The sequence below is a fragment of the Salvelinus sp. IW2-2015 genome, linkage group LG18, assembly GCF_002910315.2.
Source record: "Salvelinus sp. IW2-2015 linkage group LG18, ASM291031v2, whole genome shotgun sequence".
NCBI lineage: Eukaryota > Metazoa > Chordata > Actinopteri > Salmoniformes > Salmonidae > Salvelinus > Salvelinus sp. IW2-2015.
In genome coordinates, this window is record NC_036858.1 from 17,251,323 (window position 1) to 17,276,856 (window position 25,534).

Below are 25,534 nucleotides of genomic sequence, written 5' to 3' on the forward strand. Positions count from 1 at the left end.
CCGCCTCCTAGATTCTGCTAACATCCGTCGGGGAGTGTAATATTCCTTTGCAGTACACATTTACATTTAGTCATTTAGCAGACGCTCTTATCCAGAGCGACTTACAGTAGAGTGCATACATTTTATTACATTTTTTACATACTGAGACAAGGATATCCCTACCGGCCAAACCCTCCCTAACCCGGACGACGCTATGCCAATTGTGCGTCGCCCCACGGACCTCCCGGTTGCGGCCGGCTAGCGACAGAGCCTGGGCGCGAACCCAGAGACTCTGGTGCGCAGCTAGCACTGCGATGCGGTGCTAGCCTCCCGCAGTACGCGCAGTACACATTGTTCTAGTTGCATTGCTTCAATATGGAAATACATAGTTAAGACATAGGCTATAGCATTTGCACTGATATAGGGGCTATCAGCAGACTGTAAATTGCAGTCTGGAAATGGACATGCCAAACGCAGTCAATAAGCAATATTCAATTCACTAAACTGTTGATAAAGCCTAAAAAGACAGTTTATAATTCTAATCAAATTCTATTAAAAAACGAAACAACTTGTTTTAAATAGGCTATGTCTAAGTACAGTTACAGGCACCATGATTGCTCCCCGTGGGTTTATAGCCTAACAAGGATAAGCCAACTTATTRTCACAGGAGCTGTACAAAGATCCAATATAAAGAGAAAGGGGGAATGTCCACTCACCAATATACTGCTCCCAAATGTAAAGTTTTATAAACATCATGGATCCATCTTACGTATCGTATTTGCACTTCTCCAGAAATAGCAGACGAAATTGCATTGCCTTCCAACCATGTACCTTCTCAACATAAACCCAAGTTTGGTTTTATTAAATTAAACGAAAAACAAATAATCTGTTTTTTAAAACAACAACAATATTTCTYAATTGGATTGAGTCAGAAGCATGGTGTCATAAATAGCATCTTTRGTTCCATGAGCATAAGGCAATGTGTGCACACGTAGGCCTCTTCGGCAGGAGGCACTGCAACTCTCCCTCTAGCATCTCAAAAATAGTTTTTTTAGGAGCATATACCTATGTGGGGCTGATGTGAAAGATTGAACATGAGAGGTCAGACACTCCAGTCCAGTTGGTGGTGGTAAATGCTAGGGCCTTACTGTAGTGTGGTGCCAAATCGTCGATAGGAAGTGCCAAAGAAGAAGAAGACGACCTTGAAAGGAGGAGAAGATTACTCGAAACTAACTCGGTTACGGCTTGTAAGTCTGTTTGAAGTTAACTTTATTGGAGTAGAGAAGACTCTTGTGTCATTTCCGGTAAAACCAACAGACCAATGTTTATATCCAGCGAAACATTAGCTAGCAAACAGCAAGCTAGGCAAGCTAAATTGCCATAAATGTTTAATGCTTTTCAACTGTCCCCAATTAAATATAGTTGTGGTTCAGAGTTCGTTTTGATACTTTCAAACTAGCTGTGCTTATCTAGCGGTCTGGTGTGGAATGGCACACGATAAAAAAATCAACTATATGCACAATGCCGCGTGCGGTCTAGTGCGCCTGTTAGGGCTTACATGAAAGCTGTCCCAACGCAGAGTACCAACAGCCAGTCCCAAACCCTTACCAACTGATAGACCTGGCTATGCAGCGCAGCCTTGTCTGGGCAGCGAAACAGTTCATTCAGCCTCATTTTACTCTTTTAAAAAACATAGCTGAGATGGCTGACTTCTTAAACAAATGTGGTTTTACTGACAATTGAGATGTACAAACATAGCGAAGAAAACGACAAAGGTGGATAAGAGGCATCCATCATTTCGCTAAGACAACGAAGCGAGCTAGGACAGACGTAGTCAATAAAGCTACTTGTTCAGCACTTTTGAAATGTACAGCGACAGAATTCAGCCCTACACTGGATCGTTCTTACATGTGTTCTCTCCTGTAACACCAAGTCAGAACCATAGGATAATAAAGGGGGCATATAAGCAGACAATGAAAGCTCTTACGATATTTGATGATTACATTTCTTATAAAGCAGGTTATAGGCTAATGTGCACACCCAAGGTCAGAACAAATAAAAGTTAACAGGGGAAAATATACCAAATTAATTAGGGTGAGGCACATGGCTACAGTGGCGGTCAGTGCCATTTAAGATGAGGGAGGACCATTGTTTTTTCATGAGCATGGCCTTATTTCTATTACAGTGTATTGGATGACTCTCATTCATATCCATCACACAGTTCAATGTTACAGCATAGGTTTAGGCAGTATCAATGTTACAGTCAGTACGGTTTTAGCCTACAGGCTACTACATGATACTCAAATTTTCCTATACCCATCATGAGGTTGCTACAACCTATGAATGAAAGTTTACAACGTAGATGCACACAGGTCAAGAGACAAATTTAAGGTGACAGAGTGACATTCAATACCGAGAGTTTCTATTGGACAAATTCAGGTATGTTTATCCCCGTTTGTTCTGTTTGCTTCTGTTTAAAAAATGTTTTTCAACAGAGTCGGCAGAATGAATATACCCTGATCACACATTAACAGAGTTCACTCTCATAACAGCCACGTTGTATTCCTTCTCTTCCCTTCGCTTGAGGACTTCAATTTACCACAAATCTGCTGTATATGAAGTTTGTGGAAAACACGTTCCAAGCCAAACCTCTACAAAACATGCCTACAATCGCTGTCACCATATTAGCTAAAGTAACGTCATAGTCAACATAGCTAATAGAACTAATGAGCTAGTAAACCCGCTATAATCATGCAGTAACATTAGTGTACAGTCAGTTAGCAGTGCGGGCCCCGGTGGCAATAAATTAGTAATACCAAAAACTTACCTTGACTTGGAAGAAGAGTTCCAGTGTTGTGTTGGAAAGTCATAGCCAGCTAGCTAACATAGCATCCCTCTGTTTCAGCAGGGTGTGTCAGTAGGCTAAACTAGCTAGCTGCATTTGCTAGCTAAGTAAGTGATAGTGAAAAAATGACAATATGACAATAATTCCCGAATTCCCAGTTGTCTTGAACTCACTGAAGTCAGATTTCCCAGTTCCGAGTTTCCAGTTGTTTTGAGCGCGGCAGAAATCATGCTGGATTGACAGCATGACCAATGTTGAATGGCTATAATTTTAAGCTTGGAAAAGAGAACCTTAAACCCATACTTGGGACTACACAGCCACTCCACTGAATAGCAGGCTAGTGATTGCTTTGCAATGCTTGCAGTTAGCCACGGATTCCTTTCAAACCACTCGTTGTTAAATTTTGCGATTTACAACTTGTTGTGTAATGTTCATGTCCAATGGCAGATGAGCACCGATATGTTTAATCTATAATTTCTCTTAATTATTTCTCCTCATATGACAAAGATTAAAAAGGATTTGCCAGTAGATTGTTGACTTGATTCATGATGATGACTGCTAGCTAAGCTTTTGAAAGTATGATGTTGACATGATCAGTCCAATCAAAGCTACTGTAGATATAACGTGATTTGATGTCATTTTATCTGTGGCCAATGACCTTGAGCCTTCTTGGATGGGCACTTCTATTGTAACTCAATGGCAGCACCCAAGTGGCTTGAATTTCCGAGCTCTAACCTTAGATTGGGCGGTGACGTAGTGTCCCCATGACTGACAGAACACTGAGCCAATCACGGCTCAACTAGAGAACATTACCAACCCCTACATTCCATATTTTCTGCTGGCTACCCCCACCACCACAGAAAGCACTGAGCTAGGCTGAAACACATGCATTTTGGAGCTGCCTTACTCAAGAAAGCAAAAAAAACACCATGTTTGTATACGGCTTTATAACTCAATGATTTGTATTATAATTTTGTACATTGTTTGCAAACTGATATGTGATACATATTAATGCCAAAATAACATGCAAAACAGGCAACCCCCCACCCACAATACATTTTTTGGCAAAAAATGTGGGACTCAAAACAGGTGGGGCCTTGCCTCACCTGACCTGAATGACAGGTCGTCACTGGTTATAATACAATTAGCCTACCATTGCCGTTGATATGGCGTGTTAGTGAATTTGCCACATGAAATGTTAACAAACGAACAGGCAAACAGCCTAGGCTACAAGCGGATTCAGCACGAAAGACAGCGATTGGAATTCCCGGGAAAAACAATAACCAGTATTTTGTAATAATTTGATGTTCCTAAATAGACTTCCTACAGTCACTGACACCTTTCATTCAATGGGCATCGGACATGTTGGCCTAATGAGTCCAAAGCTTTCACAGAAGCTGCATGGACAAAAATGTCCAATGTAAAGAAAATACGGGAATGTCTGTTGACTGTTTTGCTGCTAATGATATTTTAATAAAACGTTGGTTATAGACTACTGATTAGGCTACACACAAAACATGAGGGTTCCTCGTGGGTTTTTGAAAGGTGATGGTTCTATGTGAAACCATACTGACCCTTTCATTGGTTCTTTGCAGTTCAGAAAAAGGGTTCTTTCCTCTTTTAGTGATAATTAAACTGTAGGGGCAGCGGCTCATTCTAATATTTTGGTGCTTGGTTTGTGCAACCTTGAGTGAGAGTGTCATTCCAGTTTATCTAATCTGTTGTGTTATGCTATTACAGTATATATGACTATGGCCAAGAATAATGGGAGAAACTCCACAAATACAGGTGTGCCAAGCTTGTAGAGTCATACCCAAGAAGATTCCAGGCTGTAATCGCTGCCAAAGGTGCTTCAACAAAGTACTGTGTAAACTGTCTGAATACTTATTTAAATGTGATATTTATAAATTTGCATACATTTAAAAAAAATACCCCTATTATGGGTTATTGTGTGTAGTTTGTTGATACATGTGGTCTGCGGTTGTGAGGCCAGTTGGACGTACTGCCAAATTCTCTCAAACGATATTGGAGGCAGCTTATGGTAGAGAAATTAACATTAAATTCTCTGGCAACAGCTCTGGTGGACATTTTATGCAAGTCAGTTTTGTTCACCTACAATCTAACCACAAGGTTAGCCATCTTTTCCCCTCTCTTACTGGCTTCCCTCCCTCTTCCCTTCTATGTTCAAGTTCAAGTTTTTTTATTTGTCATAAGTGGAGGCTGCTGCGGGGAGGACGGCTCATACTAATGTCTGGATTGGAGCAAATGGAATGGCATCAAACACATGGAAACCATATTTGATACCATTCCACTCATCCGTTCCAGCCATTACCACGAGCCCGTCCTCCCCAATTAAGGTGCCACCAACCTCCTGTGTTTATCATATACACATGATATACATGGAGTACACAGTTCAATGAAATGCTTACTTGCAGGGTAACCTCTCGACAATGCAACATCAAAAGAAAAAGTAAGCATTGTTGCTAAGTGAATAAAAAGAGTAATACAAATAAAAGCTCAATGTAATATTTTCACCAATTTAGTAATGGGCAGTTTTTTCACAAATAGTTACATAGCCTACATGGAAATTACCTATAAGWTACATTTTTATTTTGCCTGTTCTACCAACTCACCATTGCCCATTCTTAACAGGGTTAAATATCTAGTTCTAGTAAAGTTCAGCGTCAGTCCACGGGGGGGCACTGTTTCACTGTCAGAAGATATGTGCCTCAGAAAAACTTTCTCTTATCTCTTTGGTCTCATCTTTTCTCTTATCTCTCGGTATCTACCGAATTGACTAGCCAGCCAAGCTAGCTACAGAAATGAAACCCATCAAATACACTTGTTGGAAATCAACACTTTTCCAAATATCATGACTTATATCAACATCCTTAGTTTGCCCATTCACTAAATACACTGTTGAACAACTCTGACTGACACCCAATAACTTAAGGATGCTGAGCGCTATATTCAAATGCCAGTATGCATTCTACAAACAGTGGAATAGCAAGCAACGCTAAAGAGATTGAAAACGGGTTAGCATAACTCTAGCCAAACAAACAAAAAACATTTTTCTTAATATTAGCTCGCTGGCAAGTATTTATGAGGCCAGCAAACACCTTCCTTACACGCTAGGAACGTATTTCCTCCAACTGTATAATGATAAGGTGCCTCTCGGTCCCAAAACACAAGTTTTCTGGAGATTTGTGGAAGAAGTGCTGATGACGTCGCCCACTGAATGCGCTTTCGGTAACCTGATTGTGTCCAGACTGAGAAGAAATCCGCACACAATACATCCCTGACCACCACCTGAAGTGTTCGGCCAGATCTGAACTTAATCAGACCACAATGCGACTTTTGTGCATCTTAGACCCGTCTTTTCAATGCGATCTTCGTATTCTGATCGCAGAAGTCGAATGTAAGTGACAAGTGTAGACACAACCTCAGTTACTGTTCGATTGAACGTTAGAATGGGTAAAATGAGTGACCTAAGCGACTTTGAGTGTGGTATATTGTCGGTCCCAGGCCTGCCGGTTCCAGTATCTCAGAAACAGACGGCCTCCTGGGCTTTTCACGCATGACAGTGTCTAGGGTTTACTGAGAATGGTGCGACAAACAAAAAACATCCAGTCAGRGACAGTGCTTTGGGCAAAAACAGCTCGTTGATGKGAGAGGTCGAAGGAGAATGGCAAGAATCGTGCAAGCTAACAGGCGGGCCACAAACAGGGAAACTACAGCGCAGTACAACAGTGGTGTGCAGAACAGCATCCCGGAACGCACAACTTGTCGGTCGTTGTCACTGGATAGGCTATTGCATCAGACGACCACACCGGGTTCCACCTCTATCAGCTAAAATTAAGAAGAAGCAGCTCCAGAGAGCACGCGATCACCAACCCTGGACAATTGAGGTGTGGAAAAATATTGCCTGGTCCGACGAATCCCGGTTCCGGTTGCGTCATGCTCATGGCAGAGTTAGGATTTGGCATAAGCAGCATGAGTCCATTGCCCCATCCTACCTGGTGTCAACGGTACAGGCTTGTGACAGTGGTGTAATGGTGTGGGGAATGTTTCCCTGGCACACGTAGTTCCTTGATACCAATTGAGCAATATTTGAACGTCACACCTTCTAGAATCCATGCCCTGAAGAATTCAGGCTGTTCTGGAGGCAAATGGGCATCCAATCTGATACTAGAGYGGTGTACCTAATTAACTGGCAACTGAGTGTATGTCATAACTGTTTCCAATMCTTCAAAATGAGACTCTTGTAGTTTGACTTTCAGTGACATTTTATTATGACATTTGGGACACATTTCATGCGTATTACATTATTTTGACACTGTTATATATAAAGTGTTACCATATTTTTGATGTCCATGATTTACTTCTTACCTAGACTGTTGAGCAAACTAGACCATTTTAAGAGCACMTGTGCTAAAATTGAGGACATACTACTTGTGATGTTAGTGCCAAATTAATTGAAAGAAATGTAATTTTGCTGTCTATGCACACATGATCCATTACAATACACCCCCCTTAGAACATGAACTTGATAATCTATTAGATATGCATATGGTAGATATGGTCATTGTAACCCAGAGCATTGTTCATAAAACACACTGATGACGGTCCCAAATCGCTCCTTCAGGTACATCTCCAACGTATCCAGAGGCATACGCCTTACATCGTAACCCCAGAACCTTTTGTGACTGCTTTTGTCAATGGGCACAATCTCTTCTGTGCTGTTTGGGTCATTGCGTCCAATAGCAGCATACGTGGGGAAAACCTTGCTAAGATTAACCTTGTTAAGTAGACTCTTGTTGTACTTAGGGCAGCAGTAGGCTGACCACATGTACTCCGGCACTGCCACTCGATGACCCTTGATCCAGTGCTTGTTGTCCAGGTAGGGAATAACCCCCGTCACAACGTAGGCCACACCGAGGCAGTAGGAGCCCAGAGTGTGGTTGACCTGGTTCTCCAGTGTCTCCCAGGGCCCGTTGTTGGAGCCAACCTTCTGAGGGACCACGTTGGTCAGGGTGAAGGTGGACGAGCGGCCCTCCTGGGTCCGGTGGTGAAGGCTGGGGTTGAGGTGCCCCCGAGTGTAGGAGGAGTTGGTATAGTCCAGCTGGACGGCCTGGCTGTTCACCACATTCGGGTCCAGCTCACCTATTGGGAAGGGGGTCATGTTGCCATCCGCTGTGGCGTTGGCTAACTGGAAAGGGGAAATGTTGAGGGTCAACAAAGCGTTAAGGGTTCGAAAATGGGAGTTTTTGAAGAAGCTATCTTGTGTTGAATGTTGCAGTAAGTGGGGGCTTTCCCAACAAGACAAACCATGGCACAGTACATTTTGGCTTCAGTGAACTGAGAAACATAATTGTCTGCAGATGATGAGGCTCTATGCCAACCACAAATGTGTCTGTTCTCGTTTTTTTAAATGAGCATTTCCTCTTTTTAAATCTAGTACAGAACACTCCAGTCATGCTTGTTATTTACAAATAGCATAACAATTTCTTATTTTCAAAATTCAGTGTCATGCGTAAACCAATAGATTGTGATGGCTGTTTAATCACCCTCTGAATCCCAATTTCATTAAAGGGATATTACACTCTAAAATCTAATTTTGTCAGATGTTTTTATAACTCCAAAGTAGTCTAATGTAAATATGAGAGAATCTGGAAATGATATGGTGTTTACCTGTTCAATTCATTTTAGATTATAGAGTATAGCTGGATCTACAAAACAGATTCCTCTTGTCAATAGAATACTTTGTAGTCTGAAAACCTCTAACAAAGTTTGATTATGGGGTGTAATGTCCCTTCAAAGGGGAWGTTCAGAATTTTACAATTGAAAGTGATACTTGGGATTTTGGCAATGAGGCCATTTATGTACTTCGCTAGAGTCAGKTGAACTTGTGGATACCATTTTATGTATCTGTGTCCAGTATGAAGGAAGTTAGAGGTAGTTTTGCGAGCCAATGCTAACCAGCGCAGTGACTGGAAGTCAGATATGGTAGCAGATGCCCATATACTTCCAGTCATTGCTCTAACGCTAGTTAGCATTGGCTCGCGAAACTACCTCTTAACTTCCTTCATACTGGACACAGAGACATACAAATGGTATTCACAAGTTTATCTGACTCTGGGGAAATAAATAAAGGGCCAAAATCCCGGAGTATCCCTTTAACTTTTAACAGCCACTACAAACATCAGCTAACTTTTGGCACTGCTAGCTAAAAATCAATAGGAGTGATATAGGAGCAACCGTGTGTTTTCCAAAATGTCATGGCCAAATCAAATGATATCTGCTCAATTATTTGGTTTGACATACTTAACGGTGATAGACTACTTTCAGGTGAAGGAAACATCTAACATCAAGTTTTAAAACCCTTAACTTTCCCTTTAAGTAATTTGTTACCTGTGGCTCAAACTTCCAGTTTGCTGGGGGCCTTTTCCCTTCTGGCGGGCTGAACATGTAGGCAGAGAACCTTGGCGAGCGTCGTGGGCGGCTGTACAGCGAGGCGAAGTGGTACTGGTTCTCYTAGCGCTGACAGATGGGGGTCCCCGACAGACCCTTGGGGGGCCACGACCTGTAGAAGATGTTCAGACATGGGGCGAAGTCCCCCACATCAGCAGCACACAGGGACCACCAGCTTGCCAGAGCTAGAAGGGCCAAACCCACAGAACGAAGATATGCCTTTCTGGTTGACATGCTGGAGCTGTTGCTGTAGTCTTCCAAAAATGTAAAAGATAGCAACACCCCAAAAAATGGACTACGACTAGATGTATTCTTTTCGATTCATGGTGCCCTGTGATTCAAAGCTGATGCCTTTCAATACAAAGGTCTTTCTTGCAGCTTCAGAGGAAAGTGTTCAGAAACTGTCCGCAAAGCCACAGAAAAACAACTAGCGAGGAGACATACGTATCTGCTATAGGTTCTCAATGCGCCACCCCTGTCTCATGCTGTCACACACTCGTGATACTTGGGGATTGGGAGGTTAGGGGTGGATTCATGGTTGACTAAGCGTTTGACTATTAACACTTATGCAAGGAGAGCGAGGGGGRGTTACGAAAGCAGCTTACTTATTAATGGAACATGAATCTCACTGAAACAGGAAGGATGGCTGGCCGCCTGGCCTCTTATGCACTACGTCTCTTACTAGAGAACGAGAAGAGCTGAWCCAGCAAAGAGTGACATTTTTTTTTGTATGCACTCTCTTCACTAAAGTGAGTCCGCTAAATGGAATATATTATTCATATTTTGTCGAGTTCGATTATGTTGATTTCCTCTAGGATTCAATCAAAGGAGTATTGTCGACAATGGGTCTTCAAAGGGAATTTCCCTGATGTTCTTGGATCACATTCATGGTAAACTCTACGTATGTCGGCTCAAACGTAAATTACCTTTAGAAATCAAGTACAAGGTCGACAATGCGTCTTTAACTGAATCACAGGCCTTAGTTAACACAGGTGTTAATCATTAGACAAAAGTTGACATCATTGCAGAGCTGCGTMGTTGTTGAAGGTAAATCCACAATAGCATGTTATCTCATGGTTAAACATTGGCTTGCACTTTTGAGTTAGTTAAAAGTRCAGTGCWGTCAAAAACAGGATTTTCTTGTGATTTATATACACTYGGTGTATAAACATTAAGAACACCTGKTCTTTCCATGACATYGACTGACCAGGTAAATCCAGGTGAAAGCTARGATCCCTTATTGATGTCACTTGTTAAATCCACTTCAARCAGTGTAGATGAAGGGGAGYAGACAGGTTGAATAAGGATTTTCAAGCCTTGAGATAATTGAGASATGGATTGTGTATGTGTGRCATTCAGAGGGTGAATGGGCAAGACAAAATATTTAASTGCCTTTGAACGGTGTATGGTAGTAGMMGCCAGGTGCACCGGTTTGAGTGTGTCAAGATCTGCAACGCTGCTGGGTTTTTKWRGCTCAACAGTTTCCCGTCTGTATAAAGAATGGTCCACCACCCAAAGGCCATCCAGCCAACTTGACATAACTGAGTCAACATGGGCCAGCAWCCCTGTGGAACGATTTCGACACCTTGTAGAGTCCATGCCCCAATGAATTGAGGCTGTTCTGATGGCAAAAGGGGGTGCAACTCAATATTAYGAAGGTGTTCCTAATGTTTTGTACACTCAGTATATATCTTCACACTATGAGGTTGAAATAATACTGTGAAATTATGAAAAATGTTAATAATGCCCTTTTAGTGTAAGAGCTGATTWAAAAGGSCGCCTGAAAMTTCAGCCTATWTAGGTAGGATGGAGTTTTGACCTGCCTGGTTACATCACAGGGCAGTAAATTAYTTAAKAGACCAATAAAAGAGAGTTCCAAACMTCTCTGACAATAACAGCTWGTTTTCATTTCCKCCTTCCCWCTGGGCACAATTGGGTAACATTTTAGTGAGMGCAATTGATTGATCTTGAGTGCTTTTTCAGTGACACACAACACAAGTATTTGTATTTTTTTTCAACTCTGATTTAATTAACCAAGATTACAGTGTTCACACACAATATTACATAATGAGACACTTAAGCATGCATGCACGTGAGATAAAGGGCTTTCACACCAAATTGGCTTGGAGTGGTTTTTCCTATGTCTGGCACGTTTCCCCCTTAGTTTAGTTAGTTTGGACTGGTGTGAACACTATGGGCACTCGGGATCGTGCTGAACAACGCACCACGGTTCGCTCAAAAAGACTGGTCTTGGTCCGATTCCATTTGAACCGTGGTGCGGTTCAATGCAGGTGAGAACGCATTCCAGACCAAACACAGGAAAGAACCAGAGGCGCGCAATATTATTAGTTGTTTGACGGTGAGCATTTGATGAAATGCACACAGTACCATAACTTTATATCTCTCAAACATTATGTGAGTAGCAGCATATTTATGAGCGCATCCAATGCAGATTAGGGGAGATGTGGGCTATTCTGGGTATATAGAATAGCCTATTGAATATAGGCTATTCACGTTGCAGTTAGAGCGGCTATTGATCTGTTTCCTCCCGCATGTTATTCGAAGACCAATTGAAACAAAAATAAAGTTTGGGACACACAAGTGATGCTTCATGATAATCATAGATGGATTAAACGTGAACATMTTTCTCCAATAAACAAACTACTTGCATGGACATGTGGTTTTGTTTAGGCATTTTAGTTCTTGTGACATTGTGAAACCAAGCGGGCCAAATAAGAATAGAATACAACTCTGATTCGAACTATTGATGAGAACTACAGTGCATTTGGAYATTATTCAGACCCCTTCCCTTTTTTACACAGTTTCTTACGTTACAGTCTTATTCTAAAATGGATTAAATACATGTTTTCCATTTACATTTACATTTTTTTTCCCTCATCAATCTACACACAATACCCCATAATTTCAAGGCGAAAACAGGTTTTTAGAAATTTTGGCAAATGTATTAAATATAAAAAACAGAAATTCCTTGTTTACATAAGTATTCAGACCCTTTGCTATGAGACTCGAAATTCAGCTCAGGTCCATCTTGTTTCCTTTGATCATCCTTGCGATGTTTCTACAAATTGATTGGAGCCCACGTGGTACATTCAATTGATTGGACAAGATTTGGAAAGGCACACACCTGTCTATATAGGGTCCCACAGTTGACAGTGCATGTCAGAGCAAAAATCAAGCCATGGAGTCGAAGGAAATATCCATAGAGCTCCGAGATAGGATTGAGTAGAGGCACAGATCTGTGGAAGGGTACCAAAACATTTCTGCAGCATTGAAGGTCCCCAAGAACACAGTGGCCTCCATCTTTCTTAAATGGAAGAAGTTTGGAACCACCAAGACTCTTCCTAGAGCTGGCTGCCCGGCCAAACTGAGAAATCAGGGGAGAAGAGCCTTGGTCAGGGAGGTAACCAAGAACCCAATGATCACTCTGACTGAGCTCCAGAGTTCCTCTGTGGAGATGGGAGAACCTTCCAGAAGGACAACCATCTCTGCAGCAATCCACCTTCTTCCATTTTTTATGTTAGAGTGGCCAGACGGAAGCCACTCCTCAGTAAAAGGCACGTGACAGCCCGCTTGGAGTTTACCAAAAGTCACCTAAAGGACTCCCAGACCATGAGAAACAAGATTCTCTGGTTTGATGAAACCAAGATTGAACTCTTTGGCTTGAATGCCAAGCGTCACGTCTGGAGGAAACCTGGCACCATCCCTACGGTGAAGCATGGTGGTGATGGCAGCAACATGTTGTGGGGGTTGTTTTTCAGCAGCAGGGACTGGGAGACTAGTCAGGATCGAGGGAAAGATGAACGGAGCAAAGTACAGAGAGATCTTTGATGAAAACCTGCTCCAGAGAGRTCAGGACCTCCGACTGGGGTGAATGTTCWCCTTCCAACAGGAAAACGACCCTAAGCACACAGCCAAGACAATGCATGAGTGGCTTCGAGACAAGTCTCTGAATGTCCTTGAGTGGCCCAGCTAGAGCCCAGACTTGAACCCGATCGAYCATCTCTGGAGAGACCTGAAAATAYCTGTGCAGCGACACTGCCCATCCAACCTGACAGTGCTTGAGAGGAACTGCAGAGAAGAATGGGAGAAACTCCCCAAATACAGGTGTGCCAAGCTTATAGCTTCATACCCAAGAATACTCGAGGCTGTCATCACTGCCAAAGGTACTTCAACAAAGTACTGAGTAAAGGGTCTGGATACTTATGTAAATGTGACATTTCAGTTGTTGTTTTTTTATATCAATTTGCAAACATTTCTAAAAACCTATTTTTGCTTTGTCATTATTGGGTATTGTGTGTAGGTTGATGAGGAAAAAAACAAATGTAATACATTTTAGAATAAGGCTGTAATGTAGCAAAACGGGGGAAAAGTCAAGGGGTCTGAATACTTTCGAATGCACTGTATGTGTGAAAACACCCTTCAGTGGGGCCTATTGATTGATCTTGAGAGTTTTTTGTCAGTGACACACAAGTGTGTTAGTATTTTTCTGAACTCTGATCTGTGCATTTGTGTGTCTGTGTATGTCCTTTGTGAAATGTTGTCATCTTGGTTGATTAAATCAGATCAGAGTTGAGAAAAATACTAAACACTTGTGTTTTGTGTCACTGATAAAGCACTCAAGATCAATCAATTGCCCTCACTAAAATTCTTGCAGGTTCAATGCAGCCCTTAACTCAATATCAAATCATTTCTGGGTAACACTTAAGTAACTTACTGTGATTGTTTTCATTTAAAATGGTCAAAAAGGAACAAAAATGGCTTCTTTGCAAAGAGGAATTTCTCAAACAAGAATTTACCTCGGACTGTCGAGAGTGCAAGCCAATCTTTAAACGGATACTTTTATTGCGCTAGCGTTAGTGCAATATAGACTTCCAGTCATTGCGCTAACGCTAGTTAGCATTGGCTTGTGAAACCATCTCTAACTTCCTTCATACTGGACACAGAGACATAAAATGGTATCCACGAGTTCATCTGACTCTGGGGAAGTAGAGTTGCCAAAATCCCTAAGTATCAATGAGATGACATGCTATTGTGATTTACCTTCGACAAAAATGCAGCTCTGCAATTTCAACATTTGTCCAATGATTAACTCCTGTGTTAACTAAGGCCGGGATTCAATTAAATAAGCATTTTTGACACTGTACGTCCACACAAACACACAGACTCAGACACACACGCAATGCACCAGCGTGTGTAAATAAAGATTCTTAGTACAAGGGTTATTCCTGATGTGTGTCAAATATGTCTCTTTATTACATTTAGCAAAATTCTCTCTATTGCTTTGTTTATAGAATGTTGTTTCCCTGAGAATGCCTCAGTCTGCATTTTATCTCAGTCACAGCAGGCTATGTTTTTCTATATACCTTGAGGTGGGAAACATTGTTCAGTGCATGGAAGGAAATTGAGGGGGTGGAGTCGGGAAGGGGTGGAAATATTGTTGCAGTGGGGAAGAGAGGCTGCATAGTTGTTCCCCCCCCACTCTTTCTCTCTCGCTCTCTCACACACACACACAAATCTGCTGTCCCGTGTGAATAGACATTCTTTTCTCCCCTGACTTTAACCTCTCCCACATTATACAACATCCCGAGACTGCCAGCTCCAGTAAGCCAGAAGGGGCTCAAAGTACGCWGCTGCTCAGAGTTTGTGAAGTAAGGTAGGCTACAATGRTCTCTTCCTTCTCTAATCTAGACAYTAACTCAATATTCTTTGCATACYATATTTGATATAGCCACTGGAACACTTAGGTATTTTTATTTCCTATTTGTGGACTGTTGGATTGTCTCTTCTTTATACATTTACTGTATTATTTTCATGTGCTGCAGGACAATTTGAATAGGTAGTGTTGTCTTTTAAATGCTTAGTTCTCTGAGTTAAATGTTGAGGTTTACCCCTTTCCCCCCATGGGACTTTGGTGAAGAGGATATGTGCTCGACCATAGTGGTCATTTGGAGACCATGCTCTTGTATGCACATGGTGGTGTTAAGTCCCCCCTCTGCTGCAGTGTATGCCCTAGAGAATAGTGAATGTGTGTGTGTTTGCATAGGAGACTAGCCACAATATGCATTTCATCAGGACTTTAAACTCAGTCCATCAGGACTTTAAACTCAGTTCATCTCTTGGCAAAAGTACATAGCCTACTAAGGCTGAAAAGTGTAATCCACAGTTCCAATGTTTTGCTAAATTGCGTAAGACGAGCACATCACTAAGTGCACATTCTCTGCCAGTTACCTTTTTTCCCCTTCTCTTTCTTTTCTTTTTACAAGAAAGAGTCATGTTTTTCCCCAATCTGAGCATTGTAGCTTTACCATCAGCAGTATAAGGATTACTTATGGACCATGACTGTGTCATGAAATGAAATAATAATTTCAGCGCTTAAAAGACTGCTATATTAAATGAAGTGCCCTTTAATATAGACCACATGTAAAATTCAATAAATCCGATTTTTTTAACATGAATAAAGACTTGCTAAAGTGCCAAAGTTCAACATTTTGGCATGTCCCCCTGTGCCTCCCCTCCCCCCATGACTTTATACTTATTTTGTTGCTTTGACAGAGTGATTAATTTTAAGGTAAAAAAAATCAACAACCTGTCCCTCATTTGAAGGTCAACGCTATTATGTGAACTTAACTTTTTCGAAAATATGGTGAAACTATTCCTTTTCAAATATTTTTTTCAAAACAAACATTGCACATCTACTAGTAAAATCATAGAGTAAAAGCAGGTCAGCTGGTTCTACCCTTTTGTCCATTTTCTGGTGTTTTGTGGTGGAACTGAGCGGGTCAAGCATAACACGTCAACCTTGTTACCCAAAGATAGACAAGCTAGAAATGTTTTAAGATAATTATTTGGGTGAAGCTTGCATTCAATTGCCCCTCCTTGTTGCAGACAACAATCTTCCATTCCTCTTGGGCTGATTATGGCTGATTTAAAAGGACATRGTCAACCCTGTTACTTTCTTTGGAACTTAATAGGCACTTACTATAGTTTTATTTTATAAGATGTGAAAAGTTTTTTAAAATTAAGTTGAACATGTGCTCTTTCTGACAGAATGTTAAAATTATGTGAAATAAAAAGTATACTTTTTTTCACAAAGTTGTACTACCCAAAAGGGACTAATTTCATGCAATGACCCTTATACATTCTGACATCATTCCTCTCGTTCTTCCCAGAGTAGAACAATGAGTGGCCTGAACGGGGTGACCAGTTTCGTCCTTGCGGTTTCGGTGGCCTTCCTCGGTGGCCCTCCAGGGGCTCTTGGGGGCAACATCCTCGTCTTCCCCTTGGATGGCAGCCACTGGGTCAACATGAACCTCCTGATCGAGGGACTCCACGCCCGGGGTCACCAGATTACTGTGGTGCGCTCGGCCAGCAGTTGGTACATCAAGGAGTCGTCGCCCCACTACCGCTCTATCTCCATCACTGTGCCTGGGGGCATGGACATTGAAAAACAAGACTTCTTTGAGTCCTTCCTCGTCAAAATGCTGSAGATCCAAAGGGAAGGCAATTCGCCTTTGGCTTTTGTGTCCTTCTACTCGTACATYCTGTCGGCGTTGTCAGGAATGCACCAGCAGGCCAGTCAGTTTGTGGTGGAGATGTTTGAGAACAAGGCTTTGATGCAGAGCCTGAGGGATAGCCAGTACGACGTGGTACTCTTGGACCCGGGGCTGCCCGTCGGGGTCCTGGTCGCCCATAAGCTTGGGCTACCCACTGTCTTCAATGTTCGCTGGATCACCAGCGGAGAGGGGCATTTCGTGGTGGCCCCCTCGCCCGTGTCCTATGTCCCCACCGCTGGTTATGCCACTTCAGACCAAATGACCTTCGGCCAGCGAGTTGGGAATGTGTTCCTCTACCTCCTCAACATGATCATTGATGTGTTCGTGATCAGCCCACACTACGATAGGCTGGTGAAGAGATACTTTGAGCCGGGCACAAACTTCTACCACCTTCTGCAGGGAACGGACATCTGGCTCATGCGGGTGGACTTTGTGTTTGAGTTCCCCCGGCCCACCATGCCCAACATTGTCTACATTGGAGGCTTCCAATGTAAACCCTCCAAACCTCTACCGACAGAGCTGGAGGAGTTTGTACAGAGCTCGGGAGAACACGGGGTTATCMTGATGTCACTGGGAACTCTTGTCAAAGGCTTGCCCGTGGAGATCACCTCGGAGATCGCCGCCGCTTTCGCCCAACTTCCCCAGAAGGTCATCTGGAGGCACATGGGCAAGCAACCCATCGGCCTGGGCAACAACACCCTGCTGGTCAAGTGGATGCCCCAAAACGACCTCCTGGGCCACCCCAAGGTCAAGGCCTTTGTGGCCCATGGTGGCACCAATGGCCTTTACGAAGCCATGTACCACGGGGTGCCGGTGGTGGGGCTTCCGCTGCTCTTCGACCAGTTCGAGAATGTCTTACGCCTGGAGGTGCGTGGAGCGGCCAAGGTGCTTGAAGTCACCAAGATTTCCAGCCAGAGCTTCTTGGAGGCTGTACAGGAAGTCCTCCACGATCCGTCCTACAGGACCAGTATGGAGCGGCTCTCAAGCCTGCACCGGGACAAGCCCACGCATCCTCTGGACACCGCCCTCTTCTGGATCGAATTTGTCATGAGACACAAAGGGGCCGCCCACCTSCGAACAGAGTCTTACAAGATGCCCTGGTACTCCTATCATTCACTGGATGTGATTGGAGTCCTACTGGCTGTTTTGTTTGTGCTGGTAGCCATTACTGTGGGTTCAATCCACTTCCTGTGCCTCAGACTATGCAGGAAGCGTAAACCCAAACAGGAGTAAGGATTGGCTCTTGAATACAACAGGAAGTGACCTCATTTCTTACCATATGACTGTAAACAGATAAGTTCCCCTTTTTCCACTCAAACATGTCTGTTGGTACTCAACAAGATAACAACAGGATATCTTCATGAAGTACCAGTGTTTTCTTTTTTGTTACACTGTATAGGTTAACATGTATAAAGAGAGCTCACTTTGATTTTTAGCATATATTTTGRATTACCATTGTGCTTTAGCCTTATAACTTTTTAACTCGTATAGTGACTGGGATGACTATGAGCACTACAGTTTGATTCTTTATYATTAAATAAAATGGTTATAAATAACGATATCTGGCACCTTTATTGTGGTCTACCATTTGCTGGGAGATTTTAAGTRACTGGTGTCTTAGACCTAGGACAGAAACAATTCTAACCTGAGATATACACATATGATAACAATGCATGATTTATGAAAAGTTCTCAAGTTCAAGAATCCAGCCTATTTGGAATAGCATTAAAAAAATATATATATATATATATACATACACATGGATGCATACACATGGACTAATGGTTGTGTCAAAATAGTTGAAAATATTGGTGGGATATTTACATTAGGATGAAATTGGAGACTATAAAAGTTKATGGGAGTTTTTTCAAATACTTCTTTCACAGATCCATCTGTAGGGGGAGTCACATGATCCATCCTGCCAGGAGTTAAGCTCTCTCTCTCTCTCTATGGTGTCAATGTGTCCACAATCCTCCCCCAAAGGGTTGTCTAACTTCCAGTAATCTTCCTCCCCCAGGTCTGCTCAACCAGTACCTATAGGAGTTGATGATACAATTCATTTGGTAACACTTTATAGTGACTCCCATAAATAAGCTTTAACCGTAAGATGTATTTACATTTACATTTAAGTCATTTAGCAGACGCTCTTATCCAGAGCGACTTACAATGTAAGTTCATACATATTAATCCTGGTCCCCCCGTGGGGAATGAACCCACAACCCTGGCGTTGCAAGCGCCATGCTCTACCAACTGAGCCACACAGGACCTGTATTGTATGTATTGTAAACATGGCGCCCCATGAATGCATATGCCGGGTCAAAATGACCCGATAATGTAATATCTGTATTTTATTTATATGGGTCTAAAATATTATCAATTTTGTGTAACATAATTATTTTTGAGTGATGATTTGCACATTTCAATAAATATTTTATTGTTTGACATTTTTTTGTGTCACTCTTCAACAGTTTGATACACATTTCAATGATAACATATGAAAATTCATAACAGCTATTTAAAATATTAGCATATTTTTCTTACAATCAAAGTTTCACATTCAACCTTTTGGTGTGAAGAACAAAAGAAAACCAACATAAGCATGTTTTATTATATTTCAAAAAATGTATTTGAAAATCCAAAGTTCATCATCAATATTAACGACAACATTAACAATTGTGAATTTAGAAAACATGAACACTAAAAGGAACAAAGTGTGCGTGTGTGTGATGCTTACTTATGCTGTGTTGTTGTAGCATTTGCTGTCATTAAATGTGAAGGACTGTATGTTATCAAATCAATTCTCTATGTGTAATTGAATTATGCGATTAAACTAATCATGTAACTTTAATTAAKTAGGAAGTTGGAGCACCACGGGAAAATGTTTAAAGAGTCTCTATTTCCTAAATTCACTCTTCAGATATTTTCATATCTTATCGATTACAGTCACTTATTAATGTATTATTACCTCATCAGTCATATTCTGAATGTTATTACATTTAGCAAAATCTCTCTATTGCTTTGTTTATAGAATGTTGTTTCCCTGAGAAGCCTCAGTCTGCATTTATCTCAGTCACAGCAGGCTATGTTTTTCTATATACCTGAGTGGAAAACATTGTTCAGTGCATGGAAGAAATTGAGGGGGTGAGTCGGGAAGGGTGGAAATATTGTTGCAGTGGGAAGAGAGGCTGCAACATAGTTTCCCCCCCCATTCTTCTCTCTTCGCTCTCTCACCACACACACACAAATCTGCTGTCCGTGTGAATAGACATTCTTTTCTCCCCTGACTTTAACCTCTCCACATTATACAACATCCCGAGACTGCCAGCTCCAGTAAGCCAGAAGGGGCTCAAAGTACGCTGCTGCTCAGAGTTGTGAAGTAAGTAGGCTACAATGTTCTCTTCCTTCTCTAATCTAGACAGTAACTCAATATTCTTTGCATACGATATTTGATATACCACTGGAACACTTAGGTATTTTTATTCCTATTTGTGGACTGTTGGATTGTCTCTTCTTATACATTTACTGTATTATTTTCATGTGCTGCAGGACAATTTGAATAGGAGTGTTGTCTTTTTAAATGCTTAGTTCTCTGAGTTAAATGTTGAGGTTTACCCTTCCCCCCATGACTTTGTGAAGAGGAAAGTGCTCGACATAGTGGTCATTTGGAACCATGCTCTTGTATGCACATGCTGGTGTTAAGTCCCCCTCTGCTGCAGTGATGCCCTCAGAGAATAGTGAAGTGTGTGTGTTTGCATAGGAGACTAGCCACAATATGCATTCATCAGGACTTTAAACAGTCCATCAGGACTTTAACTCAGTCATCTCTTGGCAAAGTACATAGCCTACTAAGGCGAAAAGTGTAATCACCGTTCCAATGTTTTGCTAAATTGCGTAAGACGAGCACATCACTAAGTGCACATTCTCTGCCAGTTACTTTTTCCCTTCTCTTTCTCTTTTTTACAAGAAAGAGTCATGTTTTTCCCCATCTGAGCATTGTAGCTTTACCATCAGCAGTATAAGATTACTTATGGACGATGACTGTGTCATGAAATGAAATAATAATTTCAGCGCTTAAAAGCTGCTATATAAATGAAGTGCCCTTAAATATAGACCACATGTAAAATTCAATAAATCTGATTTTGAACATGAATAAAGACTTGCAAAGTGCAAAGTTCAACATTTTGGCATGTCCCCCTGTGCCTCCCCCCCCTCCCCCCATGACTTTATACTATTTGTTGCTTTGACAAGAGTGATTAATTTTAAGTAAAAAAAACAACAACCTGTCCCTCATTGAAGTCAACGCTTTATGTGAACTTAACTTTCGATAATATGGTGAAACTATTCCTTTTCAAATTTTTTTTCAAAACAAACATTGCACATCTACTAGTAAAATCATAGAGTAAAAGCAGGTCAGCTGGTTCTACCCTAGCATAACACGTCAACCTTGTTACCCAAAGATAGACAAGCTAGAAATGTTTTAAGATAATACTTGGGTGAAGCTTGCATCAATTGCCCCTCCTTGTTGCAGACAACAATCTTCCATCCTCTTGGCTGATTATGGCTGATTTAAAAGGACATTGTCAACCCTGTTACTTCTTTGGAAGTTAATAGCACTTACTATAGTTTTTATTTTATAAGATGTGAATTTTTTTTTGAAATTAAGTTGAACATGTGCTCTTACTGACAGAATGCTTTTTTTCACAAAGTTGTACTACCCAAAGGGCTAATTTCATGCAATGACCCTCTATACATTCTGACATCATTCCTCTCGTTCTTTCCCAGAGTAGAACAATGAGTGCCTGAACGGGGTGACCAGTTTCGTCCTTGCGGTTTCGGTGCCTTCCTCGTGGCCCTCCAGGGCTCTTGGGACATGGGAGCTACAACATCTCGTCCCCGTGTGCAGCCACTGGGTCAACATGAACCTCCTGATCGAGGACTCACCACGCCGGGGTCCCAGATACTGTGCTCGCGCGGCCAGCAGTTGGACATCAAGGAGTCGTCGCCCCACTACCGCTCTATCTCCATCACTGTGCTGGGGGCATGGACATTGAAAACAAGACTTCTTTGAGCCTTCCTCGTCAAAATGCGCAGATCCAAGGGAAGCAATTCGCCTTTGCTTTTGTGTCCTTCTACTCGTACATACTGTCGGTGTCAGGAATGCACCAGCAGGCCAGTCAGTTGTGGTGGAGATGTTTGAGAACAAGGCTTTGATGCAGAGCCTGAGGGATAGCCAGTACGACGTGGTACTCTTGGACCCGGGCTGCCCGTCGGGTCCTGGTCGCCCATAAGCTTGGGCTACCCACTGTCTTCAATGTTCGCTGGATCACCAGCGGAGAGGGGCATTTCGTGGTGGCCCCCTCGCCCGTGTCCTATGTCCCCACCGCTGGTTATGCCACTTCAGACCAATGACCTTCGCCAGCGAGTTGGGAATGTGTTCCTCTACCTCCTCAACATGATCATTTGATGTGTTCGATCAGCCCACACTACGATAGGGGTGAAGAGATACTTTGAGCCGGGCACAAACTTCACCACTTTCTGCAGGGAACGACATCTGGTCATGCGGGTGGACTTTGTGTTTGAGTTCCCCCGGCCACCATGCCCAACATTGTCTACATTGGAGGCTTCCAATGTAAACCCTCCAAACCTCTACACGACAGAGCTGGAGGAGTTTGTACAAGCTCGGAGAGAACACGGGTTATCGTGATGTCACTGGGAACTCTTGTCAAAGGCTTGCCCGTGGAGATCACCTCGGAGATGCCCGCCGCTTTCGCCCAACTTCCCCAGAAGGTCATCTGGAGGCACATGGGCAAGCAACCCATCGGCCTGGGCAACAAAAACCCTGCTGGTCAAGTGGATGCCCCAAAACGACCTCCTGCCACCCCAAGGTCAAGGCCTTGTGCCCATGGTGGCACCAATGGCCTTACGAAGCATGTACCACGGGGTCCGGTGGTGTGGGCTTCCGCTGCTCTCGACCAGTTCGGAATGTCTTACGCCTGGAGGTGCGTGAGCGGCCAAGTGCTTGAAGTCACCAAGATTTCCAGCCAGAGCTTCTTGGAGCTGTACAGGAAGTCCTCCACGATCCGTCCTAACAGGACCAGTATGAGAGCGGCTCTCAAGCCTGCACCGGGACAAAGCCCACGCATCCTTGGACACGCCCTCTCTTGGATCGAATTTGTCATAGAACCAAAGGGGCCGCCCACCTTCGAACAGAGTCTTACAAATGCCTGTACTCCTATCATTCACTGATGTGTATGGAGTCCATACTGCTGTTTTGTTGTGCTGGTAGCCATTACTGTGGGTTCAATCCACTTCCTGTGCCTCAGACTATGCAGGAAGCGTAAACCCAACAGACAGGAGTAAGGATTGGCTCTTGAATACAACAAAGTGACCTCATTCTTACCATATGACTGTAAACAATAAGTTCCCTTTTTCCTCAAACATGTCTGTTGGTACTCAACAAGATAAACAACAGGATATCTTCAAAGTACCAGTGTTTTCTTTTTGTTACACTGTATAGGTTAACATTTATAAAGAGAGCTCACTTTGATTTTTAGCTATAATTTGATTACCATGTGTGCTTACACTCGTATAACTTTTAACTCTATAGTGACTGGGATGACTATGAGCACTACAGTTTGATTCTTTATATTAAATAAAATGTTATAAATAACATATCTGGCACCTTATTGTGGTCTACCATTTGCTGGAGATTTTAAGTACTGGTGTCTTAGACCTAGGACAGAACCATTCTAACCTGAGATATACACATATGATCAATGATCATATTTATGAAAAAGTCTCAAGTTCAAGAATCCAGCTCCTTGGAATAGCATTAAAAAATAAATATATATATACATACACATGGATGCAATACACATAGGACTAATGGCGTGAAAATAGTTGAAAATATTGTGGGATATTTACATTAGGATGAAATTGACATTAAAAGTTAATGGGAGTTTTTTCAAATACTTCTTTCACACGATCCATCTGTAGGGGAGTCACATGATCCATCCTGCCAGGAGTTAAACTCTCTCTCTCTATGGTGTCAATAATCCTCCCCCAAAGGTTTCTAACTTCCATAGATATCTTCTCTCTCCCTCCCCAGAGTCGCTCGACCAACCTTAGTATTCGTATAGACGTTGTATACATAAATTATTGGTTAAAAGCTTAACTATATAGTGACTCTCATAAATAAGCTTTAATCCGTAAGAATGTAACATCGTTCCATTATGTAAGTCATTTAGACTGGCGCTCCTCTATGAATTACATATGCGGGGCAAAATATGAGGCTCCTACGAGATAATGTAATAATCTGTATTTATTTATTGGTTTAATAATATTATCAATTTGTGTAACGATAATTATTTTTAGAGTGATGATTGCACATTTCAATAAAATTTATATTGTTGACATTTTTTTGTGTCACTCTTTCACACAGTTTGTATACACATTTCAATTGATAACATATTATGAAAATTCATAACAGCTATTTAAAATATTAGCAATTTTTTCTTACACAAGTTTCACATATCTTCAACCTTTTGGTGTGAAAACAAGAAACATAATAACAATGAAATTATATTTAAAAAAATGAATTTGCAAATCCAAAGTTCATCATCAAATTATAACGACTACAATTAACAAACTGTGAATTTAGAAAACCATGAACACTAAAAGAGAACAAAGTGTCGCGTTGTAGTTAGTGGAACTGACTCTATGCTGTCTGATTGTTGTTAGACATGTGCTGTCTAAATGTGAAGGACTGTATGTTATCAAATCAATTCTCTATGTGTAATTGAATTATGCGAATTAAACTAATCATGTAACTTTAATTAACTAGGAAGTTGCAGCAGCCAACGGGAAAAATGTTAAGAGAGCTCTTATTTCCTAAATTCACTCTTCAGATATTTTCATATCTTATCGATTACAGTCACTTATTAATGATTATTACCTCATCCAGTCATATTCTGAATGTCTGCAAACCCTTGGATATCTGCACGAACTGCAGCATAGATCATGAATCAGCGATATACAAATTGGTTAATTATATGATGAAGTTAGTGTAGTAAATAAATCGCAGAATTACATAACACAACACACAATAGGTCATACATTGTTACTACGTGATACAAATAAAAAGTCCCTAGGGACGAAACCAATATGACGGCTTGTAGACAAAGGAAAGGGAGTGGGGACCGCTCAAAGACAGGAAACTCAGAGCTCATAACTACACTCATAGATATTCTAATACTATGAACATGAACACGCCTCATCTTCGTAAATAAATGCAATTGACATGTTTACGAGTGTATGCCTTTGCTGTCCGCTCTCTGCAAGATCCCGGTCCGTCTGCTGGAAAGGCAAGTCGAAGAAGGCCCTTTTGTCCATCAAAGATCAAAGTCTGTTGTAGTAGTTATATGCGTATACTAGCCTATTCAAAGTTACCAAATTGCTGGATACATCGTGCTCAGCATCTAGAATGCCTTACCAGACATTATATTGAATTAAATAGCTGCAGCCTGAAATTAAACTTGGTCATAATTAACTGTGACTACCAACAGGCTCAGAATATTGTGCCTTTTATGGATAGAGTTGCAACAAGGACAAATTTCACATGTGAGACGCACCAGACCATCCAGTTTTCTATCTAATGACATTTGTG

The 25,534-nt window shown here is 41.8% G+C and overlaps 1 protein-coding gene and 2 pseudogenes across 4 annotated transcripts; 2 read left to right on the forward strand and 1 right to left on the reverse strand.

The window, feature by feature from the left end:
- Positions 1–7,092: 7,092 nt before the first annotated feature.
- Positions 7,093–9,814, reverse strand: LOC111978508 (endonuclease domain-containing 1 protein-like; annotated as a pseudogene).
- Positions 9,815–14,794: 4,980 nt separating this feature from the next.
- Positions 14,795–18,428, forward strand: LOC111978062 (UDP-glucuronosyltransferase 2A2-like). Of its 4 annotated transcripts, none has more exons than XM_070448352.1 (2): positions 14,795–14,969; positions 16,486–18,428. In XM_070448352.1, exon 2 carries the CDS (start codon positions 16,495–16,497, stop codon positions 18,100–18,102), a length of 1,608 nt encoding a protein of 535 aa, XP_070304453.1. In that variant the 5' UTR covers positions 14,795–14,969; positions 16,486–16,494; the 3' UTR covers positions 18,103–18,428. The 4 variants fall into 4 exon arrangements, with proteins under 4 accessions (XP_070304453.1, XP_070304454.1, XP_070304456.1 ...); XM_070448353.1 differs by having other exon boundaries at positions 14,864–14,969; positions 16,491–18,428; XM_070448355.1 differs by having other exon boundaries at positions 14,883–14,964.
- Positions 18,429–19,992: 1,564 nt separating this feature from the next.
- LOC111977657 (UDP-glucuronosyltransferase 2A3-like) lies at positions 19,993–23,229 on the forward strand (annotated as a pseudogene).
- Positions 23,230–25,534: the final 2,305 nt, after the last annotated feature.